This window comes from Lepidochelys kempii, chromosome 1, assembly GCF_965140265.1.
Source record: "Lepidochelys kempii isolate rLepKem1 chromosome 1, rLepKem1.hap2, whole genome shotgun sequence".
NCBI lineage: Eukaryota > Metazoa > Chordata > Testudines > Cheloniidae > Lepidochelys > Lepidochelys kempii.
In genome coordinates this window covers 23932998-23960188 of record NC_133256.1, presented here as the reverse complement: position 1 = coordinate 23960188, position 27191 = coordinate 23932998, and the positions used below count along the sequence as shown (strand labels likewise).

Below are 27191 nucleotides of genomic sequence, written 5' to 3'. Positions count from 1 at the left end.
TACCCACTCCATTCCCTCCGCTGCTACACGTCGCGCCTGCGCACTTGTCCTCGCCGGAAACTCCTCCCCTCTTCCTAGCCCCTCCCTCTGGCCACTCTTCTCTGCCCCACCCCTTAACTTCTATATACTTCACCTGCTGCGCCTGCGCTCCCCTCCCGGAGCCCGCCCTTCGCCCCGTCCCCGAGCTACTACGCGTGCGCGAAACCCCAGGGGCTTCTCGTTTTGTCCCGAAATTTCGCGAAGGTTTCCGAAGGTTCCGCTCGGCTCTTTCCGGAGAGACTCGAGAGCGAGGCGGAGGCTTCGTCTGCTGCGCTGCCGCTTCCTGTCTCCCGGCTCGTTGCTGTTGCCGGCTCCGGTGCTGCGGGTACCGGCTCTGCAGCTCCCCGCGCCATGTCCCAGCTCTGCTACAACCGGGGCTGCGGCCAGCGCTTCGACCCCAGCACCAACGCGGAGGGTACGAGCCGGGGCCGGGGGCGGCTGCGCACCTGGGGGCGCCTGGCTTGAGGTCTTCAAGGGGGGTGGCCGGGTCCTGCTGGGTTCCGGGAGGCGGGCTGCGCTGAAGGGGGAGGCTGGCTGGGGGAAGGGGCTGCGCTGTTTGGGGGGGGAACCGGCGGGGGGGGGAGGGAAGCGGGGGCTGCGCTGTTTGGGGGGGGAACCGGCGGGGGGGGGAGGGAAGCGGGGGCTGCGCTGTTTGGGGGGGGAACCGGCGGGGGGGGGAGGGAAGCGGGGGCTGCGCTGTTTGGGGGGGAACCGGCGGGGGGGGGAGGGAAGCGGGGGCTGCGCTGTTTGGGGGGGGAACCGGCGGGGGGGGGAGGGAAGCGGGGGCTGCGCTGTTTGGGGGGGGAACCGGCGGGGGGGGAGGGAAGCGGGGGCTGCGCTGTTTGGGGGGGAACCGGCGGGGGGGAGGGAAGCGGGGGCTGCGCTGTTTGGGGGGGGAACCGGCGGGGGGGGGAGGGAAGCGGGGGCTGCGCTGTTTGGGGGGGGAACCGGCGGGGGGGGGAGGGAAGCGGGGGCTGCGCTGTTTGGGGGGGGAACCGGCGGGGGGGGGAGGGAAGCGGGGGCTGCGCTGTTTGGGGGGGGAACCGGCGGGGGGGGGAGGGAAGCGGGGGCTGCGCTGTTTGGGGGGGGAACCGGCGGGGGGGGGAGGGAAGCGGGGGCTGCGCTGTTTGGGGGGGGAACCGGCGGGGGGGGAGGGAAGCGGGGGCTGCGCTGTTTGGGGGGGGGAACCTGCGGGGGGGGAGGGAAGCGGGGGCTGCGCTGTTTCGGGGGGGAACCTGCGGGGAGGGAGGGAAGCGGGGGCTGCGCTGTTTGGGGGGGGGACCTGCGGGGGGGGAGGGAAGCGGGGGCTGCGCTGTTTGGGGGGGGGACCTGCGGGGGGGAAGGGAAGCGGGGGCTGCGCTGTTTGGGGGGGGAACCTGCGGGGGGGGGAGGGAAGCGGGGGCTGCGCTGTTTGGGGGGGGAACCTGCGGGGGGGGAGGGAAGCGGGGGTTGCGCTGTTTGGGGGGGGAGGGAAGCGGGGGCTGCGCTGTTTGGGGGGGGAACCTGCGGGGGGGGAGGGTAGCGGGGGCTGCGCTGTTTGGGGGGGGAGGGTAGCAGGGGCTGCGCTGTTTGGGGGGGGAACCTGGGGGGGAGGGGAAAGTGGGGGCTGTGCTGGTTTGGGGGAGGGTGGTCAGGGAGAGCCTGTTAAGGGGGGTGCTGTTTATTAGGGGAGCCTGGTAAGCAGGGGGACCTGCATTGATTGTGGGGAGCCTGGTAAGCAAGGGGGAGGGATGTGCTGATATTGGGAAGGGGGAGCTGGGGCGGGGGAGGGAAGACCAATAACACAAGTCTGTAGGGACAAAGTTAAAAAGGCCAAGGCACAGAACAAGGTTAAACTAGTTAGTGACATAAAGGATAACAAGAAAACATTTGACAGATACATTAGGAGGAAGACCAAAGACAGGGTAGGTCCATTACTTGATAACCAGGGGGAAAGCAATAACAGAACATGTGGAAATGACAGAAGTTCTAAATGATCTCTTTGTTTCAGTTTTCACCAAAAGGGTCTAATAGCGATTGGACGTCTAACATAGTGAATTCCAGTGGAAATGAGGTAGAATCAGAGGCTAAAATAGGGAAAGAACAAGTTAAAAATTACTTAGGGCTTGTCTACACTTACATTTTATAGTGCTCTAACTTGCTGTCTCGGGGTGGGGGGTGGGCTTTAAACTGCTCGTGTGGACAGTGCAGCTGTGCCAGTGTAGCGCTGTGGTGTAGACTTGCCGTTAGTTAATGGCATAGTAAGTACACTTATAAAGTTTGTGGATGATACCAAGCGGGAGGGTACTTTGGAGGATAGGATTATAATTCAAAATGATGGACAAACTGGCGAAATGGTCTGAAGAAAATAGGACGAAATTCAGTGAGGACAAATGCAAAGTACTCCACTTAGGAAGGAACAGGCAGTTACACATGTACAAAATGGGAAATGACTACCTAGGAAAGAGTACTGTGGAAAGGGATCTGGGGGTCATAGTGGATCACAAGCTAAGTATCAGTGAAGAGCTTAACACTTGGGGTTATGTTTTTGTTTTTTGCAACAAATGCCATTCTAGGATGTATTAGCAGGAGTGGTGTAAGCAAGACACAAGAAGTAATTCTTTCGCTCTACTCCGTGCTGATTCGGCCTCAACTGGAGTATTGTCCAGTTCTGGGCTATACATTTCAGGAACAATGTGGACGAATTGGAGAAAGTCCAGGGGAGAGCAGCAAAAATGATTAAAGGTCTAGAAAAGATTGAAAAATGAGGAAAGATTGAAAAAATTTGGTTTGTTTAGTCTGGAGAAGAGAAGACTGTGAAGGCAGAGAAGGCAGGTTTAGGTTGGACATTAGGAACAACTTCTTAGCTGTCAGGGTGGTTAAGCATTGGAATAAATTGCCCAGGGAGGTTGTATAATCTCTGTCATGGGAGATTTTTAAGAGCAGGTTAGACAAGCACCTGTCAGAGATGGTAGATAATACTTAGTCCTGTCATGAGTGCAGGGGACTGGACGAGATGACTTCTCAAGGTCCCTTCCAGTCCTATAATTCTAAGGCAGGGGCTCACCCACCTTGTTTCTCTAATATAACTAGGACCAACTGGGCTACAACAACAGTGTATAATTGCAGTGTAGACATACCCAGCAGTTGACCGCTCTGGGGGCCCTGGGCACCCAGCTGAAGAAGTCACTGAGGTCTCTTGAAGTCACAGAATCCATGACAAAATCATATCCTTAGTTATGAATTAAGGGGCTGCCAGCAGTACTGGAGGTCTGATACTGATACTTGCGGATGATACTAAACTGGGAGGAGTTGTAGATATGCTGGAGGGGAGGGATAGGATACAGAAGGACCTAGACAAATTGGAGGATTGGGCCAAAAGAAATCTGATGAGGTTCAATAAGGATAAGTGCAGGGTCCTGCACTTAGGACGGAAGAACCCAATGCACAGCTACAGACTAGGGACCGAATGGCTAGGCAGCAGTTCTGCGGAAAAGGACCTACGGGTGACAGTGGACGAGAAGCTGGATATGAGTCAGCAGCGTGCCCTTGTTGCCAAGAAGGCCAATGGCATTTTGGGCTGTATAAGTAGGGGCATAGCAAGCAGATCGAGGGACATGATCGTTCCCCTCTATTCGACATTGGTGAGGCCTCATCTGGAGTACTGTGTCCAGTTTTGGGCCCCACACTTCAAGAAGGATGTGGATAAATTGGAGGGAGTCCAGTGAAGGGCAACAAAAATGATTAGGGGTCTGAAACACATGAGTTATGAGGAGAGGCTGAGGGAGCTGGGATTGTTTAGCCTGCAGAAGAGAAGAATGAGGGGGGATTTGATAGCTGCTTTCAACTACCTGAAAGGGGGTTCCAAAGAGGATGGCTCTAGACTGTTCTCAATGGTAGCAGATGACAGAACGAGGAGTAATGGTCTCAAGTTGCAGTGGGGGAGGTTTAGATTGGATATTAGGAAAAACTTTTTCACTAAGAGGGTGGTGAAACACTGGAATGCGTTACCTAGGGAGGTGGTAGAATCTCCTTCCTTAGAGGTTTTTAAGGTCAGGCTTGACAAAGCCCTGGCTGGGATGATTTAACTGGGAATTGGTCCTGCTTCGAGCAGGGGGTTGGACTAGATGACCTTCTGGGGTCCCTTCCAACCCTGATATTCTATGATTCTATGATAGGTCAGTGGTGCTCAACCTTTCCAGACTACTGTAGCCCTTTTAGGAGTCTGATTTGTCTTGCATATCCCAAGTGTCACCTCACTTAAATACTTGCTTACAAAATCGGATATGAAAATACAAAAGTGTCACAGCACACTATTAGTGAAAAATTACTTACTTTCTCATTTTTACCGTATAATTATAAAATAAATCAATTGGAATATAAATATTGTACTTACATTTCAATGTGATACTTGAGCCTGTTTTTCACTTGTGAACTTTGTCTGAAGCCTGAGGCCCAGGTCACGTGGCGGAAGCATGTAAGTTAGCTTCATGGGGTCCCCTGTGGTGTGGCACCCTGGGCAGATGCCCTACTTGCCATCCCCCCAATGCCAGCCCTGCACTTGCAATCCCCCATAACCCATCCCGTGACTCCCTCTGGGGGCTGCAAATCCCAGGTTCAGAAATGCTGATCTAGATGAGTTGAGTACCCCCAGAAGATCTCTGCGTACGTATACCCCGGTTGAAAACCACTGCTGGAGGAGATGGGTGTGCCCCACCAAATGGAGAAAGCCTGGAAAATCCATGGCAGCTGACAAGCCACTATCCATTTGATGGCTGTGATGATTTAACTGAAACAAGTTGGTGGCTGTTGGTATGGATACTGAACCACCCAGTGAACACTAACATGGTCAAAGCACTATAGTAGAGCAGTGTAAGGTTAGAGTGGTCTGCTACTGCCTAATAAACTGTGATCCAAACTATTGAGCGTTTACCTTTACAGGTGTAAGTCTGAGGGCTTGAACCTGCAGTAAATTATTTCCCTTTTTTTGTAAGGGTACATGAGTATATTACAGATTCTTAAAAATATTGCCAGATATTGTATCGTGTGTGTGTACATGAAACAAGTAATTGAATCTGTTGCATTAGGCATGCAGCAGAATGCTTTGCAAATTGGAGCTCTTGGATTGCATTTTTTCCTTATCTTAGGAATACAATATTGGGTGAAATATACTTGATGTAAATTGAGCACACTATCATTTCAGTTTCAGTAGCTTCCCAATGATTCTGCCAGCTTAAAGAGCCTTCTATTATCAAATATCTCTTCCCTACCTGAGTACTTACAGATTGTGATCATGCCACCTCTTAACTTTCTCTTTGTTAAGCTAAACAGATGGAGTTCATTGAGTCTTTGGCTATATGGCATGCTTTGCAATCTTCTTTAATCAAGTTTGTGAACACCAGATAATTAAGGCAGTGTAGAACCTTAGGTGCCTTTGGCTTAGGAGGCTTGAATCCATCTCTCAAACAACTGTAAATAGTTGTGTTGGGTGTTACTCAACTCCATTTTGTATCAGTGCCCTTCAAATGGACCAGGCTGACATTTGTCTGTGTTTCTACTGGGATACCAGTTAAGGTTAGCTCTATATGATGCTGATCATGGTCCCCAAAAGATCCCATGGTAAATGTAGTAAGGGTAATTTTATTTGTGTGCTTCTGTTGTACACTGTGGTGTATATGGCCAAAAAAAAAAAGTTTCTACCTTAAAAAACTTAGTTTAATAAATAGGCTGTATGTGGCTCCATATATACTCTGAGTGCTTGTTCTTCAAAGAGTGATGGGAAAAGGGTGGAAGGTTGAGCTCATGTGCAATGTGAGATTCAAATGTGTGGAGCTCTGGCTGTAATTCTGTTTAGATTAATAGTTGCAGGGGTTTGGGGTTCATTTAATTACATTTTCATTTAGTACTGCTGTCAAGGTTCCTCCCCCACTCTGAACTCTAGGGTACAGATGTGGGGACCTGCATGAAAAACCTCCTAAGCTTATCTTTACCAGCTTAGGTCAAAACTTCCCCAAGGTACAAAATATTCCACCCGTTGTCCTTGGATTGGCTGCTACCACCACCAAACTAATACTGGTTACTGGGGAAGAGCTGTTTGGACGCGTCCTTCCCCCCAAAATACTTCCCAAAACCTTGCACCCCACTTCCTGGACAAGGTTTGGTAAAAAGCCTCACCAATTTGCCTAGGTGACTACAGACCCAGACCCTTGGATCTTAAGAACAATGAACAATCCTCCCAACACTTGCACCCTCCCCCCCCTTTCCTGGGAAATGTTGGATAAAAAAGCCTCACCAATTTGCATAGGTGACCACAGACCCAAACCCTTGGATCTGAGAACAATGAAAAAGCATTCAGTTTTTTACAAGAAGACTTTTAATAAAAATAGAAGTAAATAGAAATAAAGAAATCCCCCCTGTAAAATCAGGATGGTAGATATCTTACAGGGTAATTTAGATTCAAAAACATAGAGAACCCCTCTAGGCAAAACCTTAAGTTACAAAAAAGATACACAGACAGAAATAGTTATTCTATTCAGCACAATTCTTTTCTCAGCCATTTAAAGAAATCATAATCTAACACATGCCTAGCTAGATTACTTACTAAAAGTTCTAAGTCTCCATTCCTGGTCTTTCCCCAGCAGAAAACCAGCATATAGACAGACAGAGACCCTTTGTTTCTCTCCCTCCTCCCAGCTTTTGAAAGTATCTTGTCTCCTCATTGGTCATTTTGGTCAGGTGCCAGCGAGGTTACCTTTAGCTTCTTAACCCTTTACAGGTGAGAGGAGCTTTCCCCTGGCCAGGAGGGATTTCAAAGGGGTTTACCCTTCCCTTTATATTTATGACAACTGCATTTTTCTTTTCTTTCAGATTCATGCACATATCATCCAGGTGTACCAGTCTTTCATGATGCTCTAAAGGTGGGTATGCCAGGATATAGATAGTGAAAGATTCTTTAAATCCTTAGGTAGTGTCTCTTTGTATCAGTAATGCTGTACGCCAACTCAGTCAATGATGTAGCAAATGTATAGCAATGTATGTAGCAAATGTATAGCAAAAGCAATAAATAAAAGCTTTTATAGCAAAATTGTAAAAAATATTTATAAATTATATTATAATATAATAATAATACATTATAATAATAATTATAATAATATAATAATAATTATATTATATTTATAAATTATTAAAAATTATAGCAAAATAAAAGCTTTTATAGCAAAAGCAATAAATAACAGGTACATTGTTTGGCCACTCACTGCAGCAGGTGATTATTATTTTTCTATTTTTCTTCTCAAACTGAGCATGTTGTTTAAGCATTACATATCCTATATCGTTTTGTGAAAAATGTATTGCCTTACCACAGCCAGGTAAAAAGCACGGCATGTAGAACTGTTTTCGATTATAGACATTTTAGAATTTCAGTACACATAATTTAAAGTTTGTTATTCTTTGTATTCTTTTTGCATTTTTAAAGAAAGTTATGTTGCTCAAAAACTGACTAATAGGCTTTGGAAAGGTTAGACCTTTTTCTCAGTAGTCTCTTGTTTATACCAGCAGTTCTTAACTGTGATCTGTGGATCATTGGTGGTCCAGCAAGCATTTGTTGATGGCCTGCAAGAACCAGGCTGGTCACATGGTGTTGATTCTCCTCAATTTTGGAAGTTAAATTTCATTAAGACAGCCAAAATATATTAAATATTTTTATTTGCCCAGGTAAGCAATTAGTGTTGTTGCCATTGAGATACTATGTGGAAAAATCTGAGAATTCTTGGCTTATATAAAGGACAAGGTCTTCATTAAGGAATTCTGCCTGTCTGACTCTAAACGAAGTTAATGTGAAGTTTGAAAGTGGCAAAATGATAGTTAAAATATTGACAGCTTTCAGAGTAGCAGCCGTGTTAGTCTGTATTCGCAAAAAGAAAAGGAGTACTTGTGGCACCTTAGAGACTAACCAATTTATTTAAGCATAAGCTTTCGTGAGCTACAGCTCACTTCACTTCAAGGAATGCCCCTCTGCCATGTACATTGGTCAAACTGGACAGTCTCTACGTAAAAGAATAAATGGACACAAATCAGATGTCAAGAATTATAACAAACCAGTCGGAGAACATTTCAGTCTCTCTGGTCACGTGATTACAGACATGAAAGTTGCGATATTACAACAGAAAAACTTCAAAACCAGACTCCAGGGAGAGACTGCTGAATTGGAATTCATTTGCAAATTGGATACAATTAACTTAGGCTTGAATAGAGACTGGGAGTGGCTAAGTCATTATGCACGGTAACCTATTTCCCCTTGTTTTTTCCAAACCCCCCCCCCCCCAGTTCCTCAGACGTTCTTGTTAAACCCTGGATTTGTGCTGGAAGTGGCCCACCTTTATTATCATACACACTGTAAGGAGAGTGGTCACTTTAGATAAGCTAATACCAGCAGGAGAGTGGGGTGGGGGGAGAGAAAACCTTTTGAAGTGATAAACACCCATTTTTTCATGATCTGTGTGTATAAAAACATCCTCACTGCATTTTCCACTTTTATGCATCCGATGAAGTGAGCTGTAGTTCATGAAAGGTTATGCTCAAATAAATTGGTTAGTCTCTAAGGTGCCACAAGTACTCCTTTTAGTTAAAATATTGATTGCAAGAAATAAGGAATGGAAAAAAATCATAATAAGAACATCTCAAACCTGTAAGGTTCATGAATTTGTGAATGATTATACAGTGTGAGAGAGGATTTGAAAAGAGACTGTCTGGCATCAGCTTGCTATAAGGAAGAGGTGAGAAGCAGTAGTTCTCCAGTGAGGAGAAGCCAGAAGGTGGAGGAGTGGAATTTCCTCAAAACCTTCCTCTTTTCCAATTTTGTGCTGAGGCATCATAAGAAATGGCTGTGATTGAGAGGATAGACATGCCCAAGATAACACTTCCTTGGTAATGATAGGAGTGAGCAGCACAGCTTACTAGCTGGCTGTGAATAGCTGTTGAAAAATAGATTGGCAGAAGCTGAATACCAGAATTTTAGACAGAAATAATATCCAGAGTATTTACTAAGAGACAACCTATCCTAAATTCTCAATTAGTGAGGGTCAACCTACACTCATTGATATATTTGCTTTCCACAAGCTACTCTTAATAAACTTTTTACGAGTGATGTACCCGAATGTTTGGATGCTAATATTTTAACTGTATTGTTAAATTTATTAACCTCAATTTGGGATATTGCAGATTATGTACTATATGTATTTTATTATTTTTAAACCAAACTTTATACTTTTGTATAATTTAAGCATTATAGATGTATAGACAATTTTTTTATTAAAGCTAATGTTAAAATTATTTAATACACCGGTTAAAGAAAAAAGTAAGTCAGCACTTGTTACAAAAAAACATATTCTACCTCCCTTTTTTCTCCTCCCTTCATTTATAGTGAGTCCCATTAGGTATAACTTTCCTTCTAATATGTGTCCCAAATAAGCTAACCAATAAATACTGTCTTACTGTTCACAATATATTGGCTGTGTAAGGGATGAATGTTTAGAGGAAACACTGCAAAATAATGCTCCCTATTTCAAAGAAAGAAAGCGTTTCCCATCATCATCTTTTAATCTGCTGCAGAAATACATTGTTAGTCGAAATATCTTTTTTAATACCAAATTAAAGGTTCTTTGAGTTTCCAGATAAGTTGTTTTGTGTGGTGCAGTAAGATCTGTTTCTCTAGCATCAGGACTGTTTCATTTGATATAATAAATGTTGGTTTTGAGTTGACCTAATTTGAGCCGATGACTGCCTAAGGCAAAGATGACACTGGACAATGGGGAATGAATGAGACTAACATAAAATAGATTTATGACTCTCCAAAGATAAGGAAGAAATTTCTGACCATGCTATATTGCTCTTGAAAATAGAGACTGTGTCCATAACATTAGCAGGTGAACTCAACCTCAGAGAGATTTATTTTAGTTAAATTATTTTATCAACTGTGTGTGTTTGCCTGTTTTTTCATATTGAATCAGAACCTTGCACAGAATAGGAGTATTGTTTCAGTAAGTTTTGATGGTGCTTTATGATGACATCAGCAAATGTTGACTAGTAATAGCAGCTGTAGAAGTCTTTACATTTTCAAAAATACAGAGATGATCAGTAGCCTCCAAGGGAGAGGAGAGTGTTAAGACTATAAAGTAGCATGTGCTGGAAAGAATTATCACTAACCTTTTGCTTCTAATAAGATTACTGAGTGGGGTGTTTGCATCTGTCTCATTATTTTATTCCAAATTTATAGGGCTGGTCATGTTGTAAGAGAAGAACAACAGACTTCTCTGACTTCTTAAGCATTGCGGTATGTATTGGTGATTTTTTTAAAAAATTGATTATTGCAGTTTATATAGCTTATCTGTTACAGTATCAAAAAATCATAGAATTAGATGTTACATTAAGCAAATTTTAAATGGATACATCTTGTTAAACCAAAATCATTTTGAATCAGAGTGCCTTGCGTCACTATTTCTCCTTGTAGACTACTTAGATGTTAAGTTTCAATTTCTAAACTTCAGCAATTTGTTAATTGGTTCTGTCAAAATGTGCTTATAATATTGTAAAACTATGAGGCCACGAAAAGAAAGGAGGGTGTTTTTACACTCATTTGTCTAAATCAGAGGTTTTTAAACTGTGGTCCACAGACCACCAGTGGTCCGCGAGCTCCATTCAGGTGGTCCATGGATAGTTCCCTCCAAGGTGTGCACCTGGGTGGCTACACACAAGAGAATGAAGGGCCACCCACCTGAATTAGTGGAGCTGCGCAAGCGTGGCTCCACTGATTAGGTGCCTGGACCCTGGAGAAGGCGCACAGGTGCAGTGGTGGCCATAGGGCGCAGGTTGGAGGGGGCAGTGGGATGAGAAGATGGGGTGGGGTGAATATGGGACATGCAGGGCTGCGGCGGCCAGAGAAAGAGGTTACTTTCCCCAGCTCCAGGGCTGTGGCGGCCAGGGAGAGACAGCCCTCCTTCCCAGCCCTAGCTCAAGGGGCTGCCGCAGCAGGGGAGAGAGGGAGAAACCCCTCTCCTTCCCAGCCCTAGCTCCAGGGCTGCTATGACCGGGGAGAGAGGGCACATCCATCACATTAGAAAGGTAAGACTACTGATATTAAAATATGAGTTGTGTGCTTTTATTTGTAGAACAAAAAAAAGTTAAGTTTGTTTTTTTACTATAGCGCTTTTATCCAAAACGCTTTACAATAGTTAGCTAATGGTACAAACAACATTTGGAAAGATCATTAAGCGGTTCGCCTAGACCCTCAGCAATTTTCAAGTGGTCTGTGGGGAAAAAAAAAAGTTTGAGAACCACTGGTCTAAATCATAAACAACTAAAGAGATTTTGCTCAAACTTTAAAAAAAAAAAAAAAAAAAAAGCCTCTTAACAAGCATAGAACACTTCATTTAAGTGTTCCAGAAAGTTTGTTTGTCTATATATCTGAAAACCAAGAGACACGGATGTCATTTTTCAACTTCAGTTATAGCATTTGTTGCAAATCAGTCACTAGAACTGAGCAAAGGATGCGGGTGAAGAATCAAAATGCATTAATTCATTAAACTTGGATAATAGTTTGGTTTTGGATTTTGCACATGAAGTGTTTTGTTTTTCCACATATGTTTCTATGTCATCTACAACAGGGCTGTACAAAGGGTCTCCATAATAGTGAGAAACCCCCTGAGCCTGTGAAACCTGAAATCAAAACTACCTCTGAGCGAAAGGAGCTAGCTGAACTGAAACCTAAATTTCAGGAGCATATAATTCGGGCACCAAAGCCAGTGGAAACCATTAATAGGCCAAGGTACGGTATATTATTGAACTGGCATTTGTGCCAAATTTGTTTTCAGTGGTTAACTTAGAACTTGTTTTGGTTATTGCTATTGATTTTATTTGGAAGGTACTATGATGATGAGAAGTAGCATTAGATCTTAAAATAGATATTCTGACCCTTCATTATATATTACATAATTTTCAAGTGGACATTAATTTATTAAGTCAGACATTTTTTTCAAACCTAGCAATGACCATATTTAAATTACAGCTTTTGTTTTTATATGGCATCTCTTATGTGAATTAATTCAAAGTATTTAGTTACATGCTGTGGAAGCATAGGCAAATCGAATGACCATTGTGTACTTGAGAATAGCTTGTACGCTGTTTTAGATGTCTTGATAGGATAATTGGCAACAATATTGAAGTTATTTCTAATTTTGATCTGGACGTGCCTGAAATGTGGACATAAAGGGACCTTGGGTAGCATCTCCTCTGAAGAACAGAAACATAGTACAGAACCCCTCAGTGTTGTCATTGTATAGGAATCAAAGTTCTAGTGTGGAACTTTGTGGTCAAGAGTACTGATAACAGAGCTATATTGATGTATTGTGGTATTCTTACTGGAATATACAATTTTTATTTATTTCTTAACTTTAATCAGCCCTGAAAACACACAATGATAAATTAAACACATACGTTATTAAAATTTGTCAATTTAGCATTGTGCCACAAGAGGTAAAGCCACTCTGCCAAATCAGATAATGTGACTTTTATTTAAATCACTCTTAACTTTCACCACAGGTTCCTTAATGCCTGTGATTAAAATATGGGCTGTGTCTACTCTTGGGTTTCAACTGTTCTGTTTTAAGATGCTTCCTTGTAGATAAGGTGACAGATAATACAAATAATAATAAATGTTATCATAGTGCCTAGGAGCCATAGAGAAGGAACAAAACCCCATTGTGCTAGGCACTGTACAACACAGAACAAAAAGACAGACCGTGCGCCAAAGATCTTATAATCTAAGTGTAAGACAAGACAATATAGGAATACAGCCAGATAGGGAAGTACAAGGAAACCGTGAGCTAATGTGTTAGCATAAGCAGTGGTCTCAGCACACTAGTGGTTTAACTGTTACGTTTTTGTAGGCATTATGGCAAAGGAGAGTTTTAAGGAGTCTAATGAAGTAGCCCTGCAGATGTTTACAGGGAATTGCTCAAGCATGAGGGACAGCATGGGAGAAAGCATGAAGGTTTTGTCTGAAAATTTTCAGTCTGCTAATGGAGGATGGCCTCATGCACCTATTGGAGGGAGGAGTCAGCATCTCATTATTGAATGAGAGAGTGGGCAGAGGTCATGCAGGGCCTTGAAAATGAAGACATGCAGCTTTTGTTAGATGCGATAGAGAAGGGGGAGCCAGTGGAGAGATTCAAAGAGGGAGTGACATGGCCAAAGCGATGGCCTGGGTAAATTATCTTTGTAGCAGTGTTCTGAAAACGTCTTTTAGGGTACAGCTGCTGTGTGATCTTCTGAGTGTAGCCCTGGCTCTTAAAAAACGGCAAGATCGGGAATCTGAGTCACATGTAGCAGATGAAGTCCCTCAACCTAGAGTACAGATATTGCCTTGCCAACTCTTCTACTTGATTTTCCCAACCCACTAACATCTTGACTGAATTAAGACTCAGCCAGGTTGCCATCATCAATTGTACAATTTCATAATAAGACTTCATTCTCTTCCCTGGAATTATTTTGTGGGAAAGGTATTTTGTAGTGGCTGAATGAGGTGGCTTTTTTTTTTCCCCCTGTTATGTCAGAATGATGGTGACGCGTATTCTAATCTTGTCACAGCAGAGGTTTGAAAGGTATCTTTTGTCTTATTACATAATTTATTTTGACCAAGATAACGTGAATGCATTTAAATATTTTAGCCCAGATGAGCCAATGACAAGCTTACAGCTGAAAGTATCCGCTTCCCTGAAACAAGCACTAGATAAACTGAAACTATCAGAGAATGAAGAAGAAAAAAAAGGTAGGAATCTGTAACAAAACAGAACGAGATGCCAAAGATGCAGTTGTTGCGATATCCTTAGATAAATGGTAGAATGTCTCACACGCCAGTGTTTCAGAATTAATGACTTTACAAATGTATTCAAGAACCACATATTCCAGCAAATTAGTTCCACAGAAGGCAGCAATTAAATTGAAACTGACACCAGGAGAGAAACATGTTTCTTTAAGCAGTTTATTCAAACAGTCAATGGTGTGTATTGTATACTACTTACTTCAGGAAGTTAGGTATGTTGTCCCTGGCTTATTTTTCCAAACCGTTTCAATGGAAAAACTGTTTTCACTTGGAACAATAGACATTCCAAGTAATTGAAAATAGATAGACCCAGATAATCAAGATTGGATTTCTTTTTAAATGATAGTTTCTAGGAGTTGTTTTGGGGCAGTTCTATGGCCTGTTATACAGGAGTTCAGATTAGATGGTCACAATGCTCCCTTCTGGCCTTAGAATCTAGGAATTAAAATTGTATGGTCTCTTTGTGGATGTTCCCATATTGTTTACTCCAGAACTAAAGCCCTCTTTCCAAGGGGAATGGCCCTGCCCTTCTAAAAAAAAAATATTCATAGACGTTCTAGTTGTCGAGATAATGTCTCCTAGAACTGCTGTCTCGGCTGTTTTAAAAATCTATTGTGATTAAATCATTGCCTAATGACTCCAAAATGGATGTATGTGATATATAATGTAAAGAAGAAAGTCCTTTAATTTATCAACAGAAACTATTAATTTAAATACTGGAGAGTTTTAAACTCTGGGATAGCCGTATCAAGTAATTATTTCTAATATGGTAGCACACTAGACAACATAGTCACAGTTTTCAGAAAGAGGAGTTCATATTAAGGCACCTGTGTGTGTGTTTTTCCTAAAGTGCTGAGCAGTCATCAACTCCCAATAACCTCCAGAACTGCTTGTGTTCTTCCTCCCTGAACATTCCAGCATGCAAGGCAAGTGCACCCTCTGCTGTGCTCCCTTATGTGGTGCTCAATGCTTCCCTCAGCACACCAGCTCAGTGTGCAGATACAAAAGTGTATTGGGGTCATGGTCCTATCTGATCTCTGCTCACATTAGGGAATATATAGGAAGTAATTTCTGTATGCATTTCTGACAGGCCTTTGTGTAGGGTGCAGAAAATGAGGGATGCTCCTTGTACTCTTTCACCTCCCACCTATGGACATATGGAAGGGTCTGTCAGAATCTAGACTTTATCTTTAAGTAAACTAAATATTTGATATTTATAAAGTGGCATTTTTATATTAAAGATATCTATATACCTTCATTTTACAGAAGAGGACAGTGATGAGATCAAAATTGGGACGTCGTGTAAAAATGGAGGCTGTTTGAAGGTAAATAGCTGTTTTATTACTTCTGTTTACAGTGTAACTATAGAATCCTAAGAACATGAACAAGTCAATATTTTAAAACACATTATAAAGTAATTCAAAGTCCACACAGGGTCCACAAGTCTGAATAAATAGATATACTTTTCAATTTATTCAAAAGGTCAAAATGTAGATTCTTTTGGACCAGTGAGTTAGTAATCTCAAGAGTTGAGGCCCATCACTAAGGTTTCTGGGCCCCAAATTAAAAAAAGTAGGGGTTTGTCAGTGTCAGCATCTCTGATACTTTACTCCAGCAGTTAAAAATTAGGCAGAGTGAGGTGGTACCAAACTGAGGGGCTTTATTGATAAATACTTGGAATTGCTCCTGGCAACTAGTGAAGTTCTGCTGCAGTCTATGCCGTACCTACTAGTCTGTTAGACTTTAAGGTGCCACTGGACTCGTTGTTTCTACTAATCAAACACTCTTTGAAGAACGCTGAGTAAGGAAGCAACCACAGTTTACATTTTCAACCATGAAACCATTCTTCCAGTCCTACCCAAATTGTCTCAGGACACATCTACACTGCAATTAAAAACCTGCGGCTGGCCTATACCAACTGACTTGGGTTCGGGCTTAGGGGCTGTTTAATTGCAGTGTAGACATTTGGGCTGGAATCCGGCCTCTAGGACTCCGTGAGGTGGGAGGGTCCCACACTTTAGGGTGCAGTCTGAGAAAATGTCTACACCGCAATTAAACAGCCCCTTAGCCTGAACCCTGTGAGCCCAATTTAGCTGGTGTGGGCCAAACACAGGTGTCTTTAATTGCAGGGTAGACATACCTCACTTTTTCCCCTGACAACCTTCCACTGAACAGGAGGGATGCAAACTAAACATTTGTAGCAACCACAAGGTCTGAAGGATCCTTTGCTCTTTATCATTGAGAGTCACCTGGTGAGGGTGGTGGTTGCACAAGAGTTTGTGATCCTCTCCACTGGATTGCAGTAGTCCTGTCAATTGGATTACGAGGGACTGGTATTTCAGTTAATAGATCCTTGTGTTGCTAAGCACCTCGTAGTACATTGGGCTGCTTCCTTTTATGGTGCTTCGTTTTGGTGACTTTTTCATTGGTGAATCACCTCATTTTAAGCTTACAGTTTTTTAATAATGCGCCAAATATATCACTTCATTACCTGTGTGTGTACACGAGCACACTTGGTTCATTTGTGAAAACAGAGTTGAATAGTTCTGGATTTCTCTGTAAGAAGAGGTTAAACTAGCCTTTGAGTACTAATAGCGATAGTATCCTGATATCCCACAGAGTCAATATAAAGGATACTTTTAAGGTGGATGTGGGGAGGCACTTTTGATGAAGATGGAATGAATGTGTCTGAGTTTATTTTGCAGCACAGAGGAAGAAAGAGCATATTTTTGGTTTGTTTAAAATGCATTAATACATATTGGTCAGTGTTCGCAAACTGTTTTGCTAATTGTTTTGTTTTAATAGTTTATTTTTTACTTCCTAAGAAGAGAGATCATTTTTTAAAAAAGTTTTGTATTTCACCAGACATTTGAAGGACCACAGAGCACAGAAGAAATATGTATATACCATTCTGGAGTACCTATATTCCACGAAGGGTTAGTATTATGTAATTAATAGGATTTCCTTCCATAAATTCTCTATAATCATTTTTTATAAATACTTATGCAGTTGGTTATTTTACAGAAAGACCTAGACAAATTGGAGGATTGGGCCACAAGAAATCTGATGAGGTTCAATAAGGATAAGTGCAGGGTCCTGCACTTAGGACGGAAGAACCGAATGCATAACTACAGACTAGGGACCGAATGGCTAGGCAGCAGTTCTGTGGAAAAGGACCTAGGGGTGACAGTGGACGAGAAGCTGGATATGAGTCAGCAGTGTGCCCTTGTTGCCAAGAAGGCCAATGGCATTTTAGGATGTATAAGTAGGGGCATAGCGAGCAGATCGAGGGACGTGATCGTTCCCCTCTATTCGACATTGGTGAGGCCTCATCTGGAGTACTGTGTCCAGTTTTGGGCCCCACACTACAAGAAGGATGTGGATAAATTGGAGAGAGTCCAGCGAAGGGCAACAAAAATGATTAGGGGACTGGAACACATGAGTTATGAGGAGAGGCTGAGGGAGCTGGGATTGTTTAGTCTGCAGAAGAGAAGAATGAGGGGGGATTTGATAGCTGCTTTCAACTACCTGAGAGGTGGTTCCAGAGAGGATGGTTCTAGACTATTCTCAGTGGTGGAAGAGGACAGGACAAGGAGTAATGGTCTCAAGTTGCAGTGGGGAAGGTTTAGATTGGATATTAGGAAAAACTTTTTCACTAAGAGGGTGATGAAACACTGGAATGCGTTACCTAGGGAGGTGGTAGAATCTCCTTCCTTAGAGGTTTTTAAGGTCAGGCTTGACAAAGCCCTGGCTGGGATGATTTAACTGGGAATTGGTCCTGCTTTGAGCAGGGGGTTGGACTAGATGACCTTCTGGGGTCCCTTCCAACCCTGATATTCTATGATTCTATGAAAAGGTAAGACGTTTACACTGTTAAAACTGTGGATTGTGATAAATGTTTCTAAATATTTGACTTGTGTATGTATTATGGCTAAGGTTATTTTAGTGAAAGTCATGGACACGTCACAGGCAATAAACAAAAATTCATGGAATCCCGTGACCTGTCCCTGACTTTTTTACTTAAAAAAAATGACAAAATGGGGAGCTCTGAGGTCCACCTGCTGTCTGCAAGCTCCAGGGATCTCCCGTGGTGACTGGGAGCTGAAGGAGAAAATGTCCGAGGTCTCTGGAAATCATATATTCTGTAACTTCCATGACCTCTCTGACACAATTTTCGCCTCAATTATGGCTTGTTAAATTATTTTCTTTTGAAATTCCTTCAAAGGATGAAGTATTGGAGCTGTTGTAAGAGAAAAACTTCTGATTTTAATACATTTTTGTCTCAAGAAGGCTGTACAACGGGAACACATGTGTGGACTAAAAAGGATGCTGTAAGTAGTACTAACTTTGCCATTGGTAGTTGGTTACTTAAACTTCCCAGTCATTAAGAAAGTATAGTGGTGGACTGAATTGCAGCTTTATTTAAACAAAGAATAATAATCCCCCTACCTCCACCATTATACAATTTCTCTAATATGTGTTGATGAGTGTTGGGAGCAGTTTGAGATTAATAATGGATCTTAAAACTAATCTGAGTGAAACACTGTACTTGTCTGTATACAACCACACCTTTTATTGAACCATAAATTGTGAAATAAAATAAAATAAACCCACTGTTTGTACACATTTCTAAACAATTCTGTAAGGCTTTTTTAGGTGATAGACTTTCCAACCCAGCACTTATAAATGTTATGCATACGCTAACGAAGAGCCCCAAAAAAATTTTAGAGAAACATCTTCCTAAAACTAGGAACAGAGTACATTTAAATAGACTAAAATAATCTTGCTTTCCAAAATCTCATTCACACAGAAATAGTGAGTGTTCTAGGGCTGGGACTGGTGGGAATATTACTTTTCTATCTTTTCCAAACGCCATTCTTACAGTGGGTTTTTCTTTGCTCTAAAGCATAGTGCATTGCTTGGTTTGATTATTTTTATGTTAGGACACAGAATGTGCTTTTTGCTTATAGCTGTTCCGTAGCAGAGCTCCGAATAAACCAGACAGGTTAGTTTGGACTTGTAAAACAAAGGAAAATACTTATGATAATAGTTAAAGAGGTTGTGTGAGGATGTTGCAAGACTAGAGTGTTACATTGAAACAATGTAGCTGAGCACTTCCAAATCTAGAAATAATACTATCCAGTCATGTTCTGCTCTTAGATGTGTATATACAACTCCATTGTCAATATAGTCTCCGCTTCTGACCTACAAAATAAGATCAATACAGCAAATGTAGCATTGTTAAAAGGAAGAAAAGAGGTATAGCTAGGTGCTCTCTCTTCCCTTAGTCATTTCCCTCCCACCCCCCCAAGCCCATTTAATCTCTTGGGAACACAGAATCTTTGTCAGTTCTGTCACTTCCTGATAGTAACTGTATTGCTCAGTTTTTCTAGAAAAATGAGGGTAGAAGGACTTGAGTGTGTATGCAGGGGGTGGAAAAGGAAAAAGTTTTAAAACCTCAATTTTAGTTGTAGCAACTTACTAAAATAGCTGGCTCGTAGCCCAGTGGGGCTAGTAGCAAAATCATGTGTTGCAGGGCAGTCTGTATTCCCAGCCGGCTGGTCTCTGCTGTGGGGAGGTGGCTGAAATGCCGTCCCTAATGCTTTCATACAGCCTAGCAACTGCCTCACTGGGCCAACCACAGTATATTAGCTGTACTAGATGCTCTAGTTCAAGGTAGCCATGTTGCAGTCCACTGGTCTGCAGTGCTGTGCTCAAACTTCTTTCCTCTTTCTTCCAGCAAAGTGTAAGTCTAGCATCCTCTTTCTCTTCTTTAACTTCACCCTCCCACAAAACAGGAAAGATGGGCCCCTGGGAAAACCTTGGTTTGTTTCCCACCTGCTACCTCTTTCCACATTCCATCTCTCCCTGGGTAACTGGTTTTTTTCTTTAGCAAAGGAGTTGGGAGTCTGGTTTCCTTTCCTTCTGTCTAGAACTGAAAGTACCAGGTTCAGGGAGCCAAGAGATTTTTTGTTTTTGTTCTGCGATGCCATTGAATGGATTTAATCTTTCCTCCTTCCTGGACACTCCTTTTTTTTAATGTGTGGCTTTCCTCCTTCCTTCCCTTGTCCCGTTCTCTGTACTGTTCCCACCAGAGGCCACTGCGGAGTGTTCTGTGACCTGTTTGTTGCAGCAGTAATATGAAGCCCTCTCTCCAGTGCCCTTTTACTACCTGTTTCAAGTTTAGACAACAAGCTGTCCAGTCAATTACTGTGAGATTTTTCTCATTTCCACTAATACTTCCTTCAAGCATTAGAAAGGGTATGAATCTGAGCATCTCATCTTGCACGATGGGTACTTCGTAGATAGTATAAAAAATTCCTCTTCAGCTAGCCGCTGTACATTCCCGATCTAGGAGATATGCCAATAGTGTAGCTTGAACTGGTGGAGCGTTCTAGTAGTCGTCTCCATTGGAGTGCTCTTGCACCTCTTTCCCCTGACTGTGTGACTCTGAACTTCTAGAGAGCGGGGCTATAAAAGGGATGGGGGTCATACTCTATTAGACAAGTTTTAGTTCATGTCACTTCTGTTTTGCTGGATGGGATGCCTCCCTAATGCTATAGGATGGAGATATTTGACAATGCAAAACTATATACTAGATAGTTTTTTCTTCACCTGTCATACTTTCCTCCCCTGTTTCTATAATCCTTGCTTTTTTTATATACATCTTATCTCTAATATTAAAGTTTCGAGTCTGCTTGTCAAATGACAGAGTTAAGAAGTGGCTCCTTGCTAAAGAAAGATTTCTCCACTGAAATTTTTTTACTTTTGCCTAGAAGGTAGAGCTATAATCCTTTCTGAATGGAATCTTGATTTGTAGGATGGGAGAGGGCCCTCAAACACTTACCGTTATGTAGTTTTTCCTTAACATTAGTAGGGTTCCTGCGCACACATCTAAATGCAGAATTTAGTCCTGTTCTAGTTATATTTATTCTCGTTAAAATGTTGTCCTATATGACAATTTTCAGAGCAGTTTTTTTTAAAATCTATCCTGAATGTAGAGTTCCAATACTGTAGTTTTCCAAAATACACCTTTGTTTTGTAGGGGAAAAAAGTAGTTCCATGTAGGCATGATTGGCATCAAACTGGAGGTGAAGTGACTATTTCAATATATGCGAAAAATTCACTTCCTGAACTTAGCCATGTAGAAGCAAATAGCACAATGGTGAGTATCTGTTTTATTTTAAATAGTTTTTTTTTTTTTAAAACTTGATTTTTAAGTATAGCATAATATAAGTTGCTTGGATGTACTCTTGTGCATAAATATTAAAACACAATCTCTTTGCTCTTTTAAGAAAACAAAAGTAAAATGCTGTAACAATCTTCTCCTGTGAGACATAAATCTTCTTGACCTTTTCAGTCTTAGTAGACTTGCAGGTTCCTAAGCTTAGTAGACTTGCAGGTTCCTAAGTATTTTGTGCCTTTTTGTTCCTTTAGTCAAACTTCTTAAATTTAAATCTTTACAAAACTTAAAGTTATGTAAACTTCTTTTAACTACCAAAATATTTTCTACATTTTTATTCTATCTTTTTAAAAGCAAGCAGACTCTTTTAGGATGTGTAGCTTCACAGAAACTGCGCTATTGCACAGATTTTACAATTGAAATATTCTAATTTGTGATTCCGTAAACACACTTTGGAAAATTGTATTGCCCAATACCGGCATTTTCATTGATACCTTCTTCTACAGGTACAACATGTTGCCACACTTGGCCCTGATCCTGCATCAGGATCCATTTGCACAGGCCTCTGTGTAGAGTCCTAGTGACTTCAGTGATGTAGAATTAGGGTGTTAATGTCATACTTTTATTTTAAACTTAATCAATTGACATTAATAAATCTCTTCTGTATTTTTTCTCATTTAGCTAAATATCCATATTATATTTGAAGGAGATAAAGAATTTGATCGCAATGTGATATTGTGGGGAGTAAGTATAATAAATTCGAATGTTTTGTTAAGCCTTACTCAGTTTCACCCTCAGCCATAGCTTTTTCAGAATAGAATATTCTTCCCCCCCCACCCCCCTTAAAACCACCACACTTCTGTAGGTCTGGATTATCAAGAGAAGTTCATTTTATGCAGGATTTACCAGTCTAAGCATAATTACGATATGAGTATTGCCAAAAATTTCTAGGGCCGGACCTTTCCAATTATAGCTGTATGTAATTTCATATGCCAAACTTGTGCATGCATACAGTTGTATTCTCCATACATATGCATGCCAATTTCTCTCTTCATAGATTAGAGGAAGGATACTTAATAGGTGGGCCACAAGTCAAATCTGGACTTCCAGATGCTTTTGAATGGCTTAATTACAAAAATAATAACAATAATTATTATATTTTTCTCTGGAGTTTGGACCTTGGCTATAGCTTGATCAAGAAATTTGGACCTAGACAAAAAATAATTGATTAGAGTGTAGGAAAGGGCTGAGGCTGCACAACTTTCCCCAGAACCCAGAGGAAACTGCACTTTAAAAGCTGATCTCTCCCTCTGGGGCAGCTATGTTTTACAGATTTACTCCTTTTTTTAATTTTGCAGATACTTGGGGATGGAACTGTCCTAGGTAAATTCCATTCTATACTGTTGCCAGACCCAAACATTTGGAGATTGCAAAATTCCCATAATGCGTGCTGAGCATATAGTAATTGTTTACATATTTCCAACAATCTTATTCCTAAATTTAAGTGAAACATACTTGTTCTGTTCCAGGTAATTGATGTGAAGAGGAGTTATGTAAACATGACAGCTACGAAGATTGAGCTCACTATGAGGAAAGCAGAGCCCATGTTATGGGCAAACCTTGAACTACCAATACCTAAAACACAGCTAAAACAAAATGAAGATATTACAGATCAAGAATGAAATCCTAAAGATATGCAGACTGTTTTCTATCGTGAAAGTGGTGACTTGCTATTGTAATGCATTTCCTTTTAAGATGTTATTTTATATAAGATCACTTTTTTACAATACATCTTGCATTGCAGATGGGGATAAGCACTCCATTATGTAAAAACCTGATGCTTGCCCTGATCTGGAATGCAAGATTTATTGTAAATTTATTGAAGCTCAGACCACACGGTGCATTAACGTTTCAAGCATCCTATTCAGACTGGAGCTACCAGAGTAATTGATGTGAGACTACATACGGTTTGCTATATATCTTATTGTAAAAAGGACACAAGATATAAGTCTGTGGAATGGTCAACATGATTCCAGTGGTCTAGAATAAATAAATTTGGTCTTCGACATCAGTAATAAATCCAGAAAGAATGTAGGTGCTACTCAGATTCTTTCCTTTTCCCATGTGAAAGTGTCAGGAATGGCTGCATATTCCACTTGTGCACTGATGAGGTCATTAGTTTTTGAAGGGCTCAGGTAGTTACTAGCTTTTTCAGCATCTTGTTTGGATCTGCTCTGAGCAGTTTTAGATTACACTTGGTAAAAGCACAGGTGCACTAGCACCATTACCAGTAAAAATGCAACAGCAGAAGACTTGCCAAAAAATTCTATTGTAACTGGAGCCAAGGAGTGGAGGAGTTTGTGAAAATTTCCCCCCACTATCCCCTCCGTTTTGATTTCTGAATTTTAAATAATCCTAGAACAAAAGGAAATGGAGCAAGGTAGTGGTTTGATAGCTTAGCCTTCCAGCTCTGGAAACCTACACATTAAAGACCATCTCAAAACCACTAAGCCAGTTAATGTAAGGGATTTTGCAAGGTCTCTAATATTTGTTAGCTACCACCCCAAAATGCTCAGAGTTGTTAGTCTGTCTCTAAGACTGTAAATATTGAAGCAGGAGATGCTAGTGTATTTGATATGTTGGCTAAGCTATGTGGGGAAGATTAATGTTTGCATGCAGTATGCTTAAGTCTAGCTGTTGAGGGCTAGTTGTCTTTCTCTGAGTATTAAATTCACTAAAGGAAAAGTTTAAAAAAAAAACAAACCACAACTGGATTATCCTTTTTAAAAAAAAACCACCCTTTTTAAAGATGCTTATTTAAATGTTTTTATTTTTAATTCTTTTGGTTAGTACTTCCAGAAGAAAACTTCACTGCATATTTTTGTTTTCAGTTCAAGGGTAGAGGCTTTGCTGCCAAAAACCTGGGATATTGTGAAAATATGTGACTGAGCTCTAGGCCATAGCTGATGTAGTAATGCTTCTCTCCCTGCCTGAAATTGCATCTATAAAAGTAAGTTTGGGGCTGCAATTAAAAAAAACAAAAAACAACTCTATACAATGCAGATCACTATTCATATCACAGTATGTGTAGGTCAATTTCTATCTAATTAAAACTTATCATAGAAAACTTTAAAGCCCCAATCCACTTTAGACTCAGGCTGTACACTGGAGTTGGAAGGTGTAATGTGCTAAGGGTCTCAGACAGGATCGTACTTGGTGTGGCTAGCCTCTCCTGCTGCCACAGCTACACTTCACGTGGGTATGTCCACTCAAGCTAGAAACTACACCTTCCAGCACCAGGATAGACATACCCTCTCTCATGCAGGGACGTAAGCAATTCATTGGTTCAATGAATTCAATACCACAAATTCTTATGATACCTTGATGCATAGTCATTTTTTCCATCCTGACAGAGCTAGAAGGGGGGCTGAAATAATTTTTACAGTTGGCAAGATGGGAGTGTGTAGTGGTTTTATGTATATAATAATGAAAACCTCTTCAAAAGCTTAAAAATAAAGATAGTTTAACTAATCTTTAAGGTTTTTTCAGCTGGGCTTAATTTTTTTACCTGTGTAGACTTGAGTTCAGGGTTCCATCTACAGCAATACTTAAAGACATAATTAATGTTGAAAAACGGGTAGGAAATATAGAATAATGCATATATATTTACAGAGAAACTGCCTTCGTGTTTGAGGCTGGGACTTTTAAAGGGGCTGAAAAAGTGAGTTGCTCAACTCTCATTGACTTAATGGGAATGTGATGACTGAATCCTTAGGCCCCTTTGAAAACCCCAGCTCTAGGTGCTGCACACAACTGTACAGTTAACTTCTTTTATCTATGCCTTGTTTTAACGTAATACCATGTAAAATGCCTTAAAGTAGTAGTGTCCAGGCTTTCAAAAGTATATACATGAAAATAAATCTGTACTCTTTGCATGTGGAAACTTGTAGGAGCTCATCAGGCATTGTGTGTACACACAAGTGCATGCTTTTCTAAGTCAATATATTGTGGCATTACTTACTTCACTGGGGGGAGTATTCCAGAAACCTCAAGAGTAGAGGCAAATATACAAGCTATGCTAGCCATTCATCTGCAACTCTACCGTCTTCATTGCTTTATGTGTTAGGAATAGCAGTTGTTGCAAGACCTAAGCGGAACTCTGAACTTGGATACAACAGGGACAAGCACTGTATAACTACCGAAATATAATTCTGGTTTTGGGGGGCAAGTCAATGTGCATATATCTGTAATAGTCTTACACACATTCTTTTAAATTTCTATATCTTTAACTGAATACCTGGGATTTTTTTTAAATCTTTGCAGTTCACTGCATTATTAGTTGAAGCATCATGTAAAATTCATTTTAGGGAGTTTGTGTTAGCGAATATAAGACAGAACTGAGCCAAATTCCCACTGATTGGAGTGCAGAATTTGGGTCTAAACAATTATCCTCTTCACCCCAACCATGTTTATACTATGTTCTGGTAATACGCGGAATAAGTTGATGATAGCATTTTCCTCAAGCCGTTAGCTAGTAAATATTCCACCTCTGCTTCCCTTTTGCACTCAGCTGGATAATTAGACTCTGAAACACAACTAAGAGGAAAGTCAGGAGTTATTTCTTGTGTTCCATGTCTTTATCGAGCTCTAAAGTATCTACAATTTTCTATTAATGACAAAAATCAAAACTTGCCCATCAATATAATAGAAATTAGGGTTTTTTTAAATATTTCTGTTTAAGGAAGTTCAAACATAGTTTCTTTTCTTAAAATTATCTGAAGCTATAGCTTTTTTTCTACTCTTCTGCATGTTCACCCAGCAGCATACTATTGAGCTATATCCTCTTTGATTGAGAATTAGAAGGTTTTCAACAAACCTTGCCAGTGCCCAGAAACTATAACACTGCAGGTAGGTTGTGTCTTAGAAAAATAAAAAGATTTTGATCTGGTGGTTGCCTTTTTTTAGTGGAACTCTTAGTATGACTCTGAACTCTGTCAGCAAATAGGAGGAAGGGAAGATGAATTGAGATTATAATTACTACACTAAACGATTAGCTAACACTTCAGAAAGCTGTATTTAGAGGGGGGAAAAAAACCACAAAGTTTGTAAGAGAGGTTGAAGAGGATTTATTTTCTAACAAATAGATTTTTTTAATTATTAAATTATAATTGTAAATATCTGCCTAATGTAAACCAAAATCAGCTTGGTCTGAATGATTCCTGGCAGTCAAGATTGCCATATCTCATAGCTTCATTGTGCTACCTTTAACAGGTTGGTTTGCCTGCTGCAATCTGGAAATTAGTTTTATATTTTTATAATACACAGAACTCTTACAAAACTATACCGTATTTATTGTATATTTATGTCATAGACTTGGCTATACGGTTGCTTGTAAAGCTGTTCACCTCAAAATTCTTAAAGTATGAAAATACCACTATAGTATAGACTTACCGTTTCTCAAGTGAGATTTACATTTTTCCCTACTTTTTTGCCTGCCTAATGTTACATATGATTTCTGTAGTCTGTCAGATTTCAGAACTATTCTTTTCAAGATCTGATTACTGTTTTGAGCACCGGACCATTCAGTTACCATAACTTTTTGATTCTACAGAATATTAGTGTAATTTTATAAAAAGTACCCATCCATGGATGAGGGGGGTTTTGGTTTTTTTTAACATTTATATTATCAAATCATTATTTCAGCAGTTTAGTAGTTTTTACTAGAAACTTTTTGCCTTGAAAAGACATTCACTTATTTTGTGTAATGATGTAATTCTTTGCTTGTATTCTTAAACATGGCATGAGGATTGATAAATACTGTAGCTGTTAAATTCATTGTTTATTTTCCATATTCCTACCACAAATTGCACTTATCCACATTCAGAAAAATGACCTTGTACATTAATGAAGTATTCTAGGTGTCTGGAACACTGTTTTAGGATGTTAAATATTTTGGAATTACGAAAAACATGTGCATTACTGTTTTGTCCATGTTTTCTTCTGCATGGGTGTCTGATTTGTCCTATTCATGTAACTTGGTTATGTGAACTTTTTCTTAGTATGCTCATGTCTTCATGCTCTAGTTTTGAATAAATTCTTACTACATGCCGGTTA

The 27191-nt window shown here is 40.9% G+C and overlaps 1 protein-coding gene across 1 annotated transcript; it reads left to right on the top strand.

The window, feature by feature from the left end:
• The first annotated feature begins 252 nt into the window (after window positions 1-252).
• Window positions 253-27191, top strand: CHORDC1 (cysteine and histidine rich domain containing 1). The gene is made up of 11 exons (XM_073336861.1): window positions 253-454; window positions 6886-6935; window positions 10292-10348; window positions 11679-11839; window positions 13740-13840; window positions 15161-15219; window positions 16760-16830; window positions 18120-18225; window positions 20940-21059; window positions 21759-21821; window positions 22607-27191. The coding sequence occupies exons 1-11, from the start codon at window positions 391-393 to the stop codon at window positions 22757-22759; spliced, it is 1005 nt and encodes a 334-aa protein (XP_073192962.1). The 5' UTR covers window positions 253-390; the 3' UTR covers window positions 22760-27191.